The 18,446-nt window shown below is 38.8% G+C and overlaps 1 protein-coding gene across 2 annotated transcripts in view; it reads left to right on the top strand.

The window, feature by feature from the left end:
• The window catches only part of ankrd50 (ankyrin repeat domain 50), a 36,935-nt gene that overhangs the window by 11,779 nt on the left and 6,710 nt on the right, over nt 1-18,446 (top strand). For both annotated transcript variants that reach the window (XM_005807791.3, XM_023328636.1), the window contains exon 3: nt 4,484-4,716. In XM_005807791.3, coding sequence (XP_005807848.1) covers nt 4,484-4,716 — 233 coding nt within the window. The remainder of the gene's footprint in view (nt 1-4,483; nt 4,717-18,446) is intronic.

The following is an 18,446-nucleotide window of genomic DNA, read 5'->3' as shown; positions in this document are numbered from 1 at the left end:
ACAGACAAGGGTGGGTGAGAACAAGTTGCTCATAGGGCTTTGTTTGTTTGACAAAGTGCAGTGTGAAAGTGAACCACAACAGCTGAAAATGGAACATATGTTTCAATTTTGTTTCCCAGTTGAACAGTCTACTGAACCACCAGGCATGAATACACCTTTAGTGTATCTGTAGTATTAACTTACTTATGCTAGGTTGAAATTTTCAGTTATGATTGTGTATGATTCACAAACTGATGGCAATGTCAATTCCTAAGATTTCTCAAACCTAGTTCTCAAACTCAATGGTTTTTAGAGAACTTCATCAACCCTGATAAAACTTTGACACAGATGAAAGCACACTAAGGGCTCTAGTATACAAGTAAGCAAAGTGTCTACACCTGGATGTTCAGAACATTTGTTCTCAGAGTGAGTCTCTCTCACTTCTCTCCTTTTCAGAGGAATGATTGCTATACTGACCTGCATAATGTCAGACCTGGGGAAGAAGAACGATCTGCCTGATGGTAGTTTGGGTGAGTCAGGACATGACTCAGCTGTGGTTCCGTTCTGTGGCGCTGAGCATTCCCCTGACTGTAGAAAGGCACTCAGCAGAATCCCTCTAAATTAACTCCATGTTGAATGAATTGGTGATTATTTTAATGAAAGAAGAGGAACGGTTCGTCCGTTTGATTCTATTGCCTGGAATTTCACATATCTTGACCATTTTTCCACAGTTAAAGTTATATTGAGAGCGTATTTTGACTCCAGTGCCGCTTTCTGTGAGCATGTGGGCCTTGGGGTGTGCTTTGTGACTTTGCCAGTCCTATAAAACGAAGAGCGTGAATGTGCGAGGCTCTGAATCGCTGCCCAGTGCAGCTCTGTCAGCCAAGACGTCTTCACTAAACATCACACTGAAAGGTTCACTTTGTACATTATGATTGCAGTGACGGTGGCTGCAGCCCTCAACACAACATGACAGATGGGGATCACGTTTGATTCATATAAGACCTCCTTTCCCCCAATTTTCTCCATGTTAAATTGGTTTTGGAATCAATTTGGGCTTTTGTTTAGAACCAGAATAATTAGTGCATAGGCTCAGGCCAATGGCTTTTAGTTTTCCAGGTGTGCAGCATATTTCTTTAACGAATGAAATCGGCTTATTTTTTCCGTCCAGCTCCCACACCCTGCTGAGTTTTTCTTTGTCTGGAATCCCTCCCTTTTGACTCTTTGACAGCCTGAAAGTAGCTGAATTGTGAGGGAAGAATGCTGTTTTGTTTTGCCCACTTGCTGTCACTGTGGATTTGATTGTCTCGGTAGGCAACGTGGCCTCATACACAACCATTCACACATTCTCTCACAAGTCACCCCTGCGGATGGACATTCCCTTTGGCAGGACTCCCAGATGGCGCTGCAGGTTCTGTGTGGGCTGTGACAATGAAACTGGGTGATTGACTGCACAGCTAAAAAGGCTGAGCAGCACTGAGGTGCAGCGTGACGGTTAAAAGGCATTAACAGTGCTTTTCATTCCAGCTGATGGTTTACATTGCTTAGAGAAAGTTTGCAGCTCAAGGTTTACATTTTAAAACTGATAATTTTATCTCATTTCTTATTTCTAAAATGTGGAATAACTTTGAAAGTCAAAAATCAGAGCAGTACTTTATTGAGCTTAAATATTTGCCACATACATTTATAGAAGTCAGAGGTTGGCAAGATGGATTGGTTCAGGATACTGAACTGATACAACTATGACCGTTGCCAGACTCGATAAATTGCACAACCTATTAGAAATGGGCTTGTTGTAGGGCTGGGCTTTCTGATAAAGAAGATTACATTTTTGAAAAAATCTGGATTTTTTATTATTATTCTTTTCTTTTTCTACGAAGAGTTTTTGCAGTGCTAGTGGCTCGTATTTTTTGTACAGTAGGCAGACAGGAAGGAGGGTGAGGAGAGGGGGAAGATATGCGGTAAAGGTCGTCGGGACCGGGAGTCGAACCCGCGACTTCCGTGTCGAGGACTAAGGCCTCCAAACGTGGGGCGTGCTAACCCCCTGCGCCACCACAGCACACTCCTGGATTTTTTATTTTTTACTAAAAAGCTTGAAGCCACCTGAGATCCTAATTGTCTAGATGTCACTATTTGCAAGGATTATTAGTCTTTTTGCGGATACCAACAGACCTGAATGCTATGCTAGCATGTCCTTGTAAAATAGACTGATTATTTACCCCTACATCCTATTTGTAAACTTTATCACATACTAAACACATAGTATGCAATTATACAATGGATAGTTTTGTAAACATTTTCTACAAGTTTGTTGTGAAGAGTGCAATCTGTTCTTCCATCATTTGCAGGGATGGCTGCACCAGTCGGTGACTTAAAATGCCTAAAGAAGCTAATAAAAACAACTGTTTCTGTTCAAGATTCCTTATTAAATTAACCTGAGCATCCGCTTTATAAAACCGTATACAGCAGTAGTGTCTTCAGTCAGAGGCTTCATCGGATACACTGTAATACAGGCTGCTACAGGAGATCCTGCCATCACCATCTACAAGAAATCTTTAAGGACCTTTGTAGGCCTGACAACATTAGATTTTTCTTTGGGATTGAAGTGCTTTTGCATCGAATTGAATCACTGAGCAGGAGAAGTAAATTGTTGTTGCAATGCTCTCTGAAAGCTTTTTATTTTTTTGAAAGGATCTTACTGTCGAGCCAAACGTTTAGTGACGGTCTGTTGGGCCGACAAGATAAGTCTCGATATATCACCGTTTGAGCATTTAATGTCAAACCTCACAAGCAGCGTCTGTTCCATTAGAAGAGAGTGGTGGTTAAAGAGAGTGTCCCATCATCAGCAAGGTGACAGATTTTTATCTCTCTGACACCCACTTGTGAAGAGCCTCAAACGCCCCACAGCTGAGTCTAATCCTGAGTCAAGTTCTTACAACCATAAATTAATTTGTTCATCCTCTTAAACGTCTGATTAACCCAGCGGCACATTCAAATGTCACTTAAAGGAAATCTTCTGATCCTTCATCACAGCCAGTCGAGCTGGAAGTAATTTTCTGATTGTTGGAAAATGACACCTTCCCAAAGGAGATCTTGTGGTGTCGCAGTGGATCAGAGGTTTGTGCCAACACAAACATGGCTGCACAGAAAAAATCAAATGAAGCAGAATGTGTTGGTTGCTTCACTGAGCTTTTATGTGTGAACTTGCCTGTTGGCTCTGAAAACTGCAGATTACATGTCTGGTTTGCATTTTTCTGCTGATAACGGCATAATGCAGCGTTTAGCTGTGCTCAGATTTGTATTGATGTGGAGATGATACAGAATGCTTTACATCATGTTTGCTTTATCGCTGGATTTCACATGGCGGCTGCAGATATTTTGGCGTCTGTATTAATGTTGTAGGGAGCATTGTTAAACTTTGATGCATAAAACTGTTTTCATGTTGTGTAGTTTTCAATCAAAGCCCATAGAATCCCAAAGTTTGAGTTTTTTTTTTTTTTCCCTTTCAAGCTCAGATTATTGGCAGTTTGGGTTGGACAGAGATGCATTTACTTTTATGCTTTTATTTTCCCTTTTCATCCATATGGACTATGATGTGGTTTGCTTTGGGGAAATCAGTTGTCTGTTGTGTCTGTCATTTTAGTGGTATACAGCTGCAAGAATACTCACACCCCCAAAGCTTTTTCCACAAAAATCTGAATATATTTACTGAGATTTTAAATGATTAGCCTCCACAAAGTAGTGTTTTAAGTGTTTTAACATTGTAACCATAGGGAAGAAGGTGCTCTGGTCAGAGAGACTTATATTAAATGTCTTGATCTACATGCAAAATATTATATATGGCGGAAACTAACAACCCAGAACCATGTGGTGAAAAAAACTAACATTGTCCATGTGGTGAATAATGATGGTGGGAGCATCATGCTGCAGAGATGCTGTTCTTAAGCAGCGGTGGTGCAGGTCAAAGTTGATGGGGAGGTAAATTGATAGTAATCCTTGAAAAATATTCACTGTCCAACAGGGAACAGCAAACATACAGCCAGATGTAGAATGAAATGGTGTAGATCAAAGTTTGTTTGTGTTTTAGAATTGGATAGTCAATGTCCCTAATGAGGAATTGTAGAAAGATATTTGAATGTTGTTCACTGATGGTCTCCCATCTCTACCTGAGCTGGAGTTATTCTGCAAACAAGAAAACCTTCTTTCTCAAGTTGTGCAATCGTGGTAGGGACATAACCCACAAGACTTGCAGCAGATTTGTTTGTGAAAACCATGTCAGTTTCCTTCCACGTCACAATTATACTGGCGTTTGTGCTGGTCTATCACATAAAATGCTAAAAAAAAAACATTAGTTTGTTGTTTAAATGTAGCAAAATGCGAACATGTTGCTGGTGTATAAAAACTTCTTCAAGGCATGATGTGATTGCAAATGAACATGTAGAACAAACAAAAGCCAAAATGTGAAATGTATTAACATTTTCTCATCTCACCGCTCTTCCATCAGGTGTGTCCTTCTGCCTCTGCTGAGCGTAAAGCCACCTCAGCAGTCCCTCTTCCTGCTTGTCGACTCCATTGATGAAGGCTCCCAGCTGGGTGAGGGGGAGCAGAGGTCATCGCCAGGGTCTCCCAGGACAATTGCTGAGCTCCTCGCCAGTCACCATGAGTTCCTGCCTCCCTGGCTGCTGCTCATCTGCTCTGCACGCAGGCAGAACAAAGCCATCACCAAACTCTTCACAGGTACATTACCCAGTTCTGTCTATTGATTACCATAAACAGGAAGTTTAAAATGACAGTTTGATTTTATTTGCCCTCATTGGTACAGCTGTGTCTGCAGCATGATTTGTTTACTGTTTATTTTAAGTTGTGCACAGCTTTCCACCAACTCTCCAAGCATCAAGTTCACAACTGTGGACCTTTTAGTGTTGCTTAGTGTGCTCCAATGAGACTGTGCCATACCAGCTGCTATTATCTCCTTGTCAGTCCAGCAACAGTTTACTCTGTGGAGATGAGTGGGCATAACATTACTCTGGAAGCTCTTTGCGTGGGAGGATGTTTTCCTCGCATTGCTGCGGGTTCCTCCCTTACTTTCCCAAAACTGCTAAACGGAATCTCATCTCTTGTCTTCAATGCTACAGATTTCACTAGAAAGCAGGTTCAAATTAAATAAGATCAGTTTGTAACATGAATTGTGCTCTTCATAACTGTGTTTATAGTAGAGGAGGAGCTAACAATTATTTTAGTAATCAATTATTCTATTGATTATTCTTACAACCCTATCCACCTATCCCCTTTTATGCAGTATTAGGACTACACTAAATGCAAATAAACACATAATTTAGTTCCTTTTTTAAATAAGAAAATAAACATTTCATTGCCTAAATTGCAATAGCATAGGATTCCTTCAGTGACAATTTGATCATTTGTAGCAAAGGATGCTGGAGTGAAAATAATACTTCTAACATCAAAAGGTGAAAAGCTCAGCCCTTTCTGCTTGAACTGACCGACCAGTCAGTGAAAATCCATTTACCTGGTCAAATACAGTATTGGATTGCAGAGGGTGAGTGGGTGTTGGTTAAAATATCATAGCATTGCAAATATTATTATTATTATTATTATTATTATTATTATTATTATTTATTTTTTCTGCAGCTCCAGTAGCAGCAGGTCCACTCCCTCCCCTCTCATCAAAGGTTTTAAATTTAGCATTGCTTTTGGTTTATTTTCAGGATCTGTATTAAAACACTGTTTTCTAAAACTTTGAGCTTCACTGCAACACAGTTGGGGGATAAAATTGACTTTGTTTTTGCATTAAAACAGTTTCATTCCATGTTTATGCTTGCTTGTTGGGCTTCAGATAGATTTTTATCTAAAATTGGATTTTCATTGGGAATAAATCAGATGGATGAGCTGGCAAGAGTATATATAATCCAGAATGGTTTTAAGAAATGTTTATCTCTTCCTCAAAACTACGGAGCACCTTCTGTGTCTGGCAGCTTAATTTTTGATTATCTCATGTTTATCCGATGAGCTTTTTTTGTTTTTTTTTATCTGACATGGCTGAAAGGATCTTTATTTCAAAACTATCTGATAAACTGTCGTTATCTCAAATTTCTTTAGAGATGGGTTTAAATTGTTTTCCTTCCTCTCTGATTGCACAGCTTTTGTCAGGCTTTTATTGTAATTCCCCAGCAAATGCTTTTAAAAGTAATAGTTTCCTTTCAGAAAAGTGGGAAACAGCCAAATCTACACATCAAATGTCACGGCCACAATTTAGAAAGTGTTGGGTTTTTAAAACCATTTTCAGCAGTTTTCTCCAGATTCAGTCTTCAGATTTCAGTTGTCTCACCTCTTTTCCCCTATACCATACCAAGACTTTACTTAAGTCTTCATTTTGTTTCTTGTTCGTTTTCTAGTAGCCTGGATGAAGACTTCAGCATATCAACTTGAGGGCATGTGTCCACTAAAAACCCCCTTCCAAGTGTTTACAGTTAGGAGATGATGGTGACCTGCCAAAAAAACACTCATGCTCTTTGCATAGCCAACTTTTTTTTTGCACAAGTGGCCTATTTTGTCTCTGGCCAAGTGTTCTGTGAGTTTCCCAAAATTCTAAGCTTATTTTGGTGAAAGCGTTCTAGATCAGAAGGTTGGGTTAGTGATTTTGAGGCAAATCCTGAACACTTTATTCTTTCTTTGGATTGGTGCATAAAGGGATAAGCAGAAGAGATGACTTCCTCCTCCAAGAGCAACTCTGTGAATTCCTCAGCTCTTGCTGAACTGTTATTCCTTGTGTCTGTCCGTGAGTGGAATGTGCTTTGGGAAGTTTTCAACACCTCTGAGACCAAGCAGGAAGACGGAGTCATACCGGCTTTCTGTAGCAGAATGCCTCGCTCGCATCCGCTCAGCTAATGCCTCGGAAACAAAGAGCGGTCTGTCCGTGAGGAGCAGAGCAAGAATTTAGCACGCTGTCTGACTAATATTATATGACATCTCCAGCTTAATTAGACAACGCTTCCTCTGGTATCATTTAATAGAAAAAAAGTGATATTCCTGGGATGCAAGTCATCCTAAAACTCAGGATGAGTCTCGGTCCGCTGTAGCAGCACACATCTGGCGAAAGCTTGCTTTTCTTGTGCCGTCCCCGCTCTGCAGGCCGGGCTACTGTAAGGGCATGATAGGGGTAGCAGAGTGTTAACACTTAGGCAGCGATTTTGTTTTGGAGTTGGGGAGAATCTGTGCCAATTTAACAAGGCCTCTGGCAGGGAGACGGCTAGGGAAAGGAGAGGGTTGGTGGGGGTTGAGTGTTTAAATAGAAAAAGCTTCTCAAACCTTATTTTGTAACTGTCTGTCAGAATAATTTCTTCTTGGCAAAGATGGTGACGCTTCCTAAAAACCGAGCAGAATCATCTCTATTTTATGATCCGACAAACATTTTTCTGCCGACTCTTTTTGCTTTACCTTTCAGAATAATTGTGTCACTTATGGTCTCATCTGAATAATTACCACCTAATTTTAATCACAGGCTTCTCACAGTGTTTGATCCACCCCAGTGTGTGTGATCTTTTTATCGCGCAGAGACATCACTGAACTGTAATAGCTACCATCTGCCCAATTCATGCCTGTCAAAGTCGGTATTTCTCAAGTAGAATCTGCAAATTCACTCATACGGGAAGAAGGGAGTACTACATGGAGAATAAGAGAGGAAGTGATCAAACCAGTGTGATTAGGATGGCACACTGCAACCTTTATCTGGGTAGTTTGATTACTTTTTTCTCATTGAGAGCAAGTTCTGTGTTCAATGTATACTCTCTGCAGCCCGTTGTTGATCACATACATAGATGTCATCCAGTAACCAAAAACAAAACCTCCATCAAACCTATAAATGCTGGTAATGCTGTCCATTGCATCTGCAATGCATCTTCTGTGACTGTACCCAAACTCATACTCTGGTGTTCATTTTACCTGTCAGCTACTTGTAAATCAAATTACACATTTGAATACACCAATTCTTTAAGTGCAGGTATAGGCTTTATAATACACAGGATCTCTGTTGTGTTTGGCGAACTGACTGTTGGAGGATATGGTAATTGCTTAAAAACACATTACTCAACTTATGCACTGGGGTTCATGTCTAGACGTGCCAATTTCTTGGAAATTAAATAATTTACCCAGTCATTTTTGGTCTGCATGTACACTAAATTGGCAGTTGAACTGCTTCCCCCCCGCCCCCCAAGTAGTTCACATCTTGTCAATGGCATTAAACCTTTCTTAAACAATGTGGAAACAACATGAAAAGTGAAACACTTGCCTTGAAAACACTTGTGATGATTAACAGATGAATGAAAATCACTCCAACCATGATGCACATTTTTCATGATCCATGCTTAAACATGAAAGCATAGAACCTTGGGTAGTGCAATATGGTTTTGTTTTGCAAGCATTTAGGAATGGTGGGCCAGGCATCAAAGTAAAAATAAACCAACAAATTAAATGTTTTTGTTGTTGTTTTTAGTGTGTGCATCTGCTTTTGTACAAACCTCAAATTGCCTTCTCAGCTCCTGAGACCCAGCAATACATTTTTGTCCTCTGTGGAGGACATAGTTTTTTTTGTTCATAACTCTGAAACCATACATGCCACTGTGTTAAATCCTGTTGGTCCTTAGAGAGGACATCCTGGGCCTCGAAATGTGTTCATATTTGCCACAAGAGAGTCCCGATGTCCTCTCCAAAGGACATACTCTAAAAAATAAATAAAAACATGTTTTGAAACTTTTTCAATTGTAGTGATGTTTTTTCACTCCAAAGAGTCATGTAGTGTAAAGAAAAAGAAATTCAAAAACTTTTTTTTTCTCTGGGTCTCAGGAGGCTATTCTACTTGTAACTGAAAACGACATTTAACTTGAAAGTTAATTCTTAGGCTCCTTTTGAGGAAGTGGGTGATTTCTGCCATCTTGGCCATGGTATTTGCAGTGACTTACCCAACTCAAGTTATTTGTTGTCCCTGACTTGTCTATTGAAGAAATTACATGGTAGTATTTTCTATCCCTGGTTGCATTACTCCATAAACAGATGAGGTGATGGTTGTTGTAGTTTGTGGCACAGTAGAGTTGGGAACCTGTAACTTAAAGATTGGTTTACATCAAGTTGCTGTGCTCCCACAGAACCAACCTCCTTTTTGGTACATATACATCTCTTGTTTTGAAATATTTTCTTTTAGTTGAGCACCATTAATGTCATCCTGCTCTTGCTCAAATAATTTTTACTTTGATGCTGAAAGTTTGCTGTGATCTTTTGTGTTAACATGAGATGTCCTCGTGCTGAACTTATAAGCTCACAAGTTTTGTTTTTGCATCCCTCAAACTTAGGTCATAAATGAAAATTAAGATAATTAAGCTTTGGCTTTTGTTAATCAAGTCCTCTTCTTAAGGCATCACAGAATAAATCTCATATTCACACCCATAGCTGATAACACTGTCTAATGCATTTACCATAAACCTTCTGTGTTCCAGTTGTGATTGACAGTCAGATGCTCTGGTAGAAGATTCTGTAACATACATGTTATGTTTCATCTAAAAGAGATTAGATACACTTATAATTAGATTTCCAAAGTTTCATCTAAAAGATACTGGTACTAAAATCAATCATTTAAAAAAGTACAACTTAGTAGTTAATCTTTCAAAAAATTATAATTGTAAATTTTAGAAATTTATTATTGTAGGACAATTATGTGTACCTGGTGTAATTAAATGGATGTATTTTAACTGCTGCTGCATTTAGCACTAATCTGTTTTTTTTTTGTGGATATCAGATCAATAATGTAAATAAAACAGAAGACTTGCGTCCTAAGCAAAATCATGTGTTTTATCATCTCGTCTCGATCTAAATAAAACGAAGATTGGTTATATTCAGATGGAGCTGCTGCATCAATAACCAGTGTGATTAATCCCCTCATACAGACAGACAGGTAACAATGATCAGTGTAGCTCAAAGGAAAATGAAACAAAACATTGTACAAGCTGAGATTTAGGACTTGGAGATGAAAACCTGCAGGAAAATGAGATGTTCATGCATTGATTAGATGCTGTTTCAGTGCTTAAATATAGTCTGCTGAAGCTGTGAAATTTAATATCTCCAACTTCACAAACTGCGTCTTCAGAGTTGCAGGAACTTCAAATCGATATGCATCATCATTAGAAACGTCAGCATTTTAACTATCAGATTTTTCTTCCAGTCGTTGAAAGGGGCTGTTGGCCTCCATTAAGAAGAGGTTAACCACTTAAAAACCATGAAGATGAAGTCTTCCGTTGGGGATGAATCATAGCTTTGAATAACATGGTTTTATTCCAGTTTTAGTCTGAGGAAAATGGGCACACCACAGATCTGCTTTGATGAGATTTATGCTGCAAGAACTTTTGATATCTTGGTTTTACTCATTTCCTTGAAAAATGACAAAATTTCTTCTGATTTAGTGCTTTTATTATTAAAATAAAAGCACTAAATAATATTCTAAGTTGGGGAAAAAGTTTAAAAAGAAAGGAGGAGGTAAAAGTAGAATTCACATTTCTCCAATATGAAAAAGACACTTTCAGGATATTGTGAGAGTGTTTGTCTGCTTGGGGGGAAAGTTAGCCCACCCTATCAAGGACCTGAACCACGTCTCACACCTCTTCTCTGCCCACCATGAATTGAGCTTTATGAATTCAGCTTACCATAGAGACAGGAGGGATTTACCACCGATGATCACAAATAAAAAGAGCAGCCCTGTTTTTAAGAGTGCAGCCTCGTCCAACCCTCTCTGCAGCCCTGCGGGTGAATCTGACACGAGTGCAAGCGGTCCCTCCGCAAGAAGGTCAACAGAACTCTTGACTTGATGTGTTTTGTTTTCCTCACTTTTTTAATGCTTTCTTTTTGGTCAAATGTAAGCACTCATAGGAGGGAGCATGAGATCTTCTGGCTGCCTGACAACACAAACACTGCCGTAAAGCAGTGAGGACAGTTTATTTCTTCTGGGCTTAGGAATTCTCCCCATAGAAAGACAAAGAGTGCTCAGCTTGATGACTCCTCAGTAAATGACGTTCTGTGGCATTGTTTTGGACAGCTGTATGTAAAGTGGTTTCGAAAGTAGCAGACTAATTTTAAACTTTTTTTTACAAGAGGTTAGACGCCAACAATTTTCTTTGTGATGTGGAACTAACAGCCCAAAAGACTTTCAAACTGTCTCCAAAAAGTTTTGGCCATTCTTGAAGCTTCACCAGAGACACTCCAGTTCAGAACTAAGTCATGGAGCACATTTGACGAACCCTTCCTACCACAAATCCCTTATTGTCCTTTTTAGACACAATTTCAGAGTAACAGGACCAAGGATGCCACCTTTAATTCACTTTCCCTCCCTTTATTTAAACCAGCTAACAAGCTGAATTATGTCCATATTCTTGTATGAGTTGTCGTCTGTGAGGCTGCATGCTGAGCATCACTTTGGATGACTTGAAGACCATAATCCCTGCTGAATACAGTAATTTACCATCATGCAGTCTGACAGCCGAGCTAATTACAGGTGTACCGTGTCTGCATGTGTAACACCTCAGATCCCTCCCTGCAGCAACTCAACAAGCTGCATGGTGAACAAAGTGGCTGGCCTCCACCTCCTCTTCTGAGGTGATGCCCTTCGGTATGTGGCAAGCCTGTGCCACTTCTATGAACTTAGGATTTTTCATTTCAAGACTGTGGTGCAGACTTGCTAGTTTTTTTTATATACAGTTGAAGGCTGTTATTAAGTTTTAATTTGACCTTCGCAGGAATAAGAATTCCTGGGCCGTTTCTCGGCTGGTTTGGCTGCGGGGGGAAAACATCCTAAAGATTTCTCATACCACACAGCCTGCGTGCCAAGAATGACTCTGCAACTACTTGATTCCACAGCAAACTTTTCCAGCTTTTCCGAATGCTTGATCGGCTGCATGGACTTGCGGAATCTTTTCAGGGTCAGGGCTTTTAGATGGTCCATAATAACTTGATGGCAAACAAAAGGCTCTGGATGAGCTAGAGGGAAACATTTTCTGTGCAGGTGGATGGTAACCTAAATGGGGTCACTTGGAGGTCAGCCAGTGTACTGATGAACAGAAACAAGAGAGCAGATTGAGGAAATCAGATCCTTTGTGGGGCAGGGAACTCTAGAAGGTATTGTAGAGGAAAACAAAAACAAAATCAACATTGCAAACCTCTTAGTTTTAAAGAAGGAATTTAAATTGAAGAAAAGAAAATTAAACACTGAAGTTTCTTCCCTCTGCACATGGTCTGATAAATGCTAAGATTCAGTGGAGATCATGCTGGTTATGTGTTTTATAGTTGTGTTTCAGGTCTACTCCACATATAGCCAGATATATGGGACAACATATTTTTATGCACTTTGGCCTTTTATCCACATGAAAGCTAATTTTTAATATCACTATATATAGTGGAGATCTGAGAAAACTCCACATTTGTGTTTGCATGTGCACATGGGAAAACAAAGAATTAGGCTCTTGCGCATTGCAACCTGAGACAAATAATGTTCCAATATATCCACACGCTTGGACAGGATTCCCAATCAACATCGTCTTGTGTTTTAATAATTTGATATTTTAATATGTTTAAAAGTAGTACAGCCTATATAAACAACAAGCCTCCTGGTGCAATGTCTAGTTTCTAACAGAAAGTCATGGTTGTTTTGAAGCAATCTGATTTGGCCGACAGGTTTTAGTTTTGTGCTACACTACCCCCCTATGTGTTTGGCATATCTGGCATATTTGTGCAGGTTCATGATAATGAAAACGTTTCTGAAATTGGTCCTGTGAATATGATATATTTTATGAAACAATGTGGCGGATATATTAGTGTACAAGGCCTTACTCTCTGGAGTTTTTTTCTGCCACCTGCGGCCTGAAGCTCAGATGTATAGTGACGACTCAGTCTGTATTCATCAAGGAACAAGAAGAGCGAATGCACCCACATGTAACCAGGTGCAGTGCCTTTGACTTGCAGTGCCTTTGACTCAGCTTCTTGTCATCAACTTAATGGGATTCTATCAATCAAAACTAGAAGAAAAACTGATTAGACTGATCATATGATTATTTCAGTTTTTTTTTTTTAGGTAAGTATTTTCTCTCTTGTTTTATCACAATCTAGCCATGTAAGTAAGCCGTGGAGCACAGATGGATGTAATCCTGTTAACCTTCCCCCATCACCATTTCAGCTTTGTTCAGTTGCCCTACAACAGGTTTGACTGGAAACTCATTCAGTTCCCACAAAAACACGGCAAAAGGCGTGTTTGGGCAGGAATGCTTTCATATGCTTTCTTTTCACTTCACGCTAATTAATTGCCAAAGTGTAATCATTTGCTTCTGGTTAGTTATTACAAAAAATAATTAAATGAAGATGATTTGTTGCACCTTCTTAGTTCAAATTAATATATTTATGGAGGCCCTTTTCATGCTGTTTGTGTGATCAGACTCTGAAAGCCTAAATAGCAGCACACTTTTTGCTGTTTGCAGACTTTTGGAACCTACACTCATCCACATACTTGTGTTTAGGAGGTTGGCGCTCTGGTGTTTTTTGGAGCGGGGGGAATCTGCAGCTGTCGAACAGACGTTTGTTGAGCACAGGTTTACTGGAGAGCCTGAGGAGAATGCAGCAAGGCTTAGGTTTCTGTTTTCTTTGTGGATCCTATGACTAGAAAAGAACATGTCGAATCAGAGAAGCAGTCACTCTAAAATCCTGGTGATGAACACGTACCTCTAGTTCCCCGGCGCACATGCATACCGTCTCGTTTGTCATCTGAACACATTAATCTAGAAAGCAAACAGGCTATCTGTTGTGTGGGGTTCTGTCTCCTGTGGCTGATATCCAGTCTTGTAATGAGCAGCAGCTGGCTCGGAGGCCTGCACTCCGGAGCTGCATCCCTTACCCTGATCAATGTGCCTTTTGTTTTATTTACCAGTCAGTTTTATTCAGAGAATTATTCTATCAGATAAAACACATAAGATGATCAGAACATGTTCAGAACTCTCACACTTTGGGTTGCCTGAAGTAATGGTGCCAAATGTAAGTGAAAGGGCCAATAATGGCATCTGGAAGGCTTCTGAATGTTTGCAGCTGAAGAGTCTTGTTGCATTCTTGAGTCTCACGCAACTAAGCAAGTGATAAATTTCACAACTTTCCCTCTTGGTTGTTTACAGCTTTATTGAGCTTTAACATTTATGTGACTTCACAAGTCTATTCAAGAGAAAAGCAAATCTGAAGCGATCTTTTGTTGAAAGAAAAATAAAAGTCTCATAACTGAAACAAAAGAAGATACAGTGGACCACAATTAAATCACTTGTGAAAAATTTGTTCATTTGAAGATTTTTTTTCATTCAGCATATCTACAGTATACAAAAGAAAATAAATGCAGCTTAGTAAGCTGAACTACCTAGCCGCAATGCTACATGACATACTATTGGCTAGCATTTCTAAAGCAGCCAATGCAGGAGTGCCATTCATTTTCTTTGGTGCTGATTGACTAAGAGCCAAGAAAAGGAAAACCGTGGATGATGGCCTCTGCTATAGTTCCAAGATGGTTTCCACTGTGCATATTAATTTGTTTGAGCTGTTAAAGTAGGCAGTTATAAGCATTTTATGAGGGGATCCAAGTATTTACACATTTTAACTATTCATGAAGAAAATTACACCCACCATTAAATTCCAATCTAATTAGTAAGGGCATTAGAAAGTTAAGTAGTTGGCTAAATATGAAGGTTTTTATATTTTTACATGACATAAAAACAGCACATACCTTCTGTTCTATCGAGCAACTCGTGTGAAACATGCAAAAATTTGAATATCATCAAGAACTAATTCTTTTGACTTTTTAGTGTTTTGTTAATGTTGATTATGGCTTACAGTTGAGAAAATTTTTAAAACTAGATAACTCGAGCCAAAAAAATATTTAATAGGGAAATTTAAATATTGAAAAATGTGTTTACTTATTGTACAGATCATGTTCTCAGTATTTGGTTGGGGCTCTTTTTGCATTATTTGCTTCATCAACAGCACGTGACTTGGATGCGTTCAATCTGTGGCTTTATAAAAGTGTTAAAAAAAGCTCAGGTTGCTGTGATTATGGCCTTTAGCTTGTCTCCATTTTGGGCTGTCAAAGTTCCAACTCCACCCCAGTGACGAGTGTAGACTGTCTGGAAATTTGCACTTTTGATTAATGCCTTCATTTTAATTTGTAATAGGAGTGTCATTAATTCATTGTATCCTACAAGTTGTCATCAGATTTTCATCTTTGCAAGTTGGTTTCACTTTGTTCCAGCATTTTTCATTTGTTAGTTTTTTTATTGCTAAGCTGCTTCACAAAATTTTGATTTTCCTTTTTTCTAAACTTGAGAAAAGGAATTTGAAGCTCAACTCCTACAATGGATGTCCAACAAAGCAGAAATTATTGAGTACCTTTCAACACATAGAGAAACTAGAAGAAAATGTCTCTTTTGGCTTCTCTACCACAAATTTTCTTTGTTGCTAAATAAAAAAGGATTCTTTTTGTTCCAATCCAACAGCTGCAGTTTTATCTCTTGACTTCTCAGTGAATCTCATAACTGTTGATAATGACTGTAGGTGGTGAAACTGTGAATCATAAATTAAATACCCGAACAGTTTTTTTTCTGTTTCCTAGAGAATGTAATGAAGGCAGTGCAGCATCTCAGTTTTAGGTCTCTTGGTTTCCTGCAGGCTCTTTTGGTCTGTTTTCCCTTCTAATGGCCTCTTTGCTATTCTGAGCGACTTTCCTGTCCCAGCTAGAGCAAAACCAGAAAAAGTTGGTCAGGAAGAAGTATGAGGCTCTCATACCCATGCATGACAAGAAACAAAGTTCTAATTTCACATCTACACTTTTGTTCCTGGGTTAACTGAGGTACTTGGTATTCTGCCTGAAAAGTGAAGAGGTGAAGGAAAAATATGCATTAGCTGGTTTAGCATTAAAAGTTAAATGGAGGACAAATAAGAGGAAGGATGAAAAATCCTCTGACACCCTCAGATGTTTAGGTTTGATCTTTTATGTCTGAAGATTGAACCATTGACTACAGGAATGCACATTAGCACCATATGATTCTCTTGATCATCAACTGTGTTCCTAAAAAAAATCTTAATTTGATATGCGAGTCAGTTTTCCTTATTGCTTCTTGAAAAATTGTCAAACTGAGTAGCAAGCCAAGATTTTAAAGCAGAGGTTTGAAAAATAATCAGTTTTCAGTCAGACAAAGAAAGAATTGCTTCAGGGCTTTTGGTACACTGAGATACTTTACATGCTTCCCATGAATCCAACTCCAGGACTGTAGTGGGACCCAGAGCAGGAGGTCATAGAGTCAGAGAAGAAGAGTGTGGAACGTGGTCTCCATGAAAACACAAGACTGAAAGCAGGTTTGGGTCCTAAAGCACTTCTAGTGTCCAATCTGTCATAAAGTATATTGCTGGGAAGAGACAATTTTTGGTATAAGAATTCAAAACATTTGCAATGGGTCATTTTTTGTGTTGGGACAAAGTAAAAGCCTCAAAGTTTTTTTTCTTTTTTGTTTTAACACTCAGTTCCTGTCATGTTTGCAGCTTCAGAAACATGAAGCTCGTCTGCTTGTGTTATTGTTCCTTAGCACGGATGAGTGAACATAAATGCAGCGATTGTTTGCCTCGTATTTACTGACAACATAGTGAAGAAACTTTATTGCTCATTTGTTTGGGACTCCAGCTCTGTAAAATCTCTCTAAGCTGGTCTTTGTCAGTACAGAAGGTTGGTAGAAAAACTCCTGATAACTGATGATTCAACAGAAGATAGTAAGATGATGGTGGGGCATTAGAGAGAGAGTCTGCCTATGATAAAATCCAAAATCTCAGTGAGTTCTTTTAATTATTATGGATTCAGTAACTCAGTAAAATATTTTTTGATGGGTCACTGTTGCATTCGAGGTGGAGATGATAAAACGAAAAGGTATCAAGCACCGGTCAGGCAGAGGTCAGTTTATTACCTACAACATTTACAAAGTGGTTTAAAAAAATTAACACTTTACCAGGAATAGGTGGGGGGCTCCACCATACTTTAAAGAGTTTCTCAAACAGTGACAGGTAAGCGGTTGCCAAATAAAGTAACCTAAATAAGTAACCTATAGAAACAAATATTACCTTGAGGCTAAATCACATTCACCTCAAAATTTAAAGTTTGGTACTTGAAAATCAAAAATTGGCTGCTTGTGACTTGCAGAACAAAGACTTCAGCCTATTTTTGTGCATTTTCATATTTATAAATAATTATAAACATGATTTTTTGCAAAAGTTTCAAGGACAAAGTGAAACTGTTATTGTGAGCTGCTGTTGGAGGGAGTTTGCTTATCTTGAACAAACCTAGGAGCAGGTGATAAAGACAACCTTGTCCTCCTTCTGTTTACCAGGATCTGTTTACTAAACTGCCAGTTAGTGTTTGGGAGCTGCTGTTAAACATATCAGAGTTATCAGGCTTGCAGCTGTGTAGTCACATTCGGCCCAGTGGGGTAAACGAACTTTTTTCTGCCTGGAAAAATAACTCGGTAAGATGAACACAGAACTTCATCAGCCTTTCTGATCTAAATCATGTTATAGAATGGGTTTTATAATGGAAGCAAATGTCTTGGTTCCGTTTTGCTAACAATACTTTTAAACTTAGTATTTTCTCACCAAAATAATAAAATGTAAATATTAAAACCACAAGAAATTTAATGTAAATATTTCAATGTAAATTGATTAAAATGTTGGAGTATAAAAAGTCTTTCTGGCAACTGTGTGTCTTTTGTAAGTATTTACTACATTAGCTATGCCAAGGGACCATCTGGTAGCATGTTTTTCCTTTCTCAGTGGACCTCAAAGACCATGGGAAATGTAAATAAAAGAATACAGGAGTGCTGCAGGCTGGACAGACTATAGATGGTTTCAACATGAACGAGAGTCCACTTTATGTCTATTAGCCAAGGCTATTATGAGGCAATTTTCCCATGTCTTACAGAGGAATCCCATTAAAATCATTCATTAGGACTCATTGTGATAATTAACTCTTACAGTAGGCTTTTAAAGATCCATGTGGGAGTGAGGCTTGTGTGAAACATGTACAGGCTGTTGATGTTAGGACTTGTGCTTCCATGTCTCAAATTTTCTCTACAACAGAAACTGAAAGTCTCAGCACTTGTCAAGGCTTAGTTTTCATCTATATTTTTTGAGCTGATTGCAAACACCTGCTGATTTGTTTCTATTTCAAGTAGCCAGAGGGGTTTCGTTCTCACTTCCTATAAAAGGCTCGTCTTTAACAACATAGCTGCTCTGAAAATTAAAGGTTTGCTTCACTTAATCACCTGAAGGTTTATGACCAACAGGTTGAAACTGGATATGAATTCAAGATTAGTTATAACCAATGTGGGAAAAGTGACTCTTTAACTATGTAT

The sequence above is a fragment of the Xiphophorus maculatus genome, chromosome 23, assembly GCF_002775205.1.
Source record: "Xiphophorus maculatus strain JP 163 A chromosome 23, X_maculatus-5.0-male, whole genome shotgun sequence".
In the NCBI taxonomy this organism is placed as follows: Eukaryota; Metazoa; Chordata; class Actinopteri; order Cyprinodontiformes; family Poeciliidae; genus Xiphophorus; species Xiphophorus maculatus.
The sequence above is the reverse complement of the archived record's forward strand: the minus strand, read 5'-3'. Positions and strand labels throughout refer to the sequence as shown.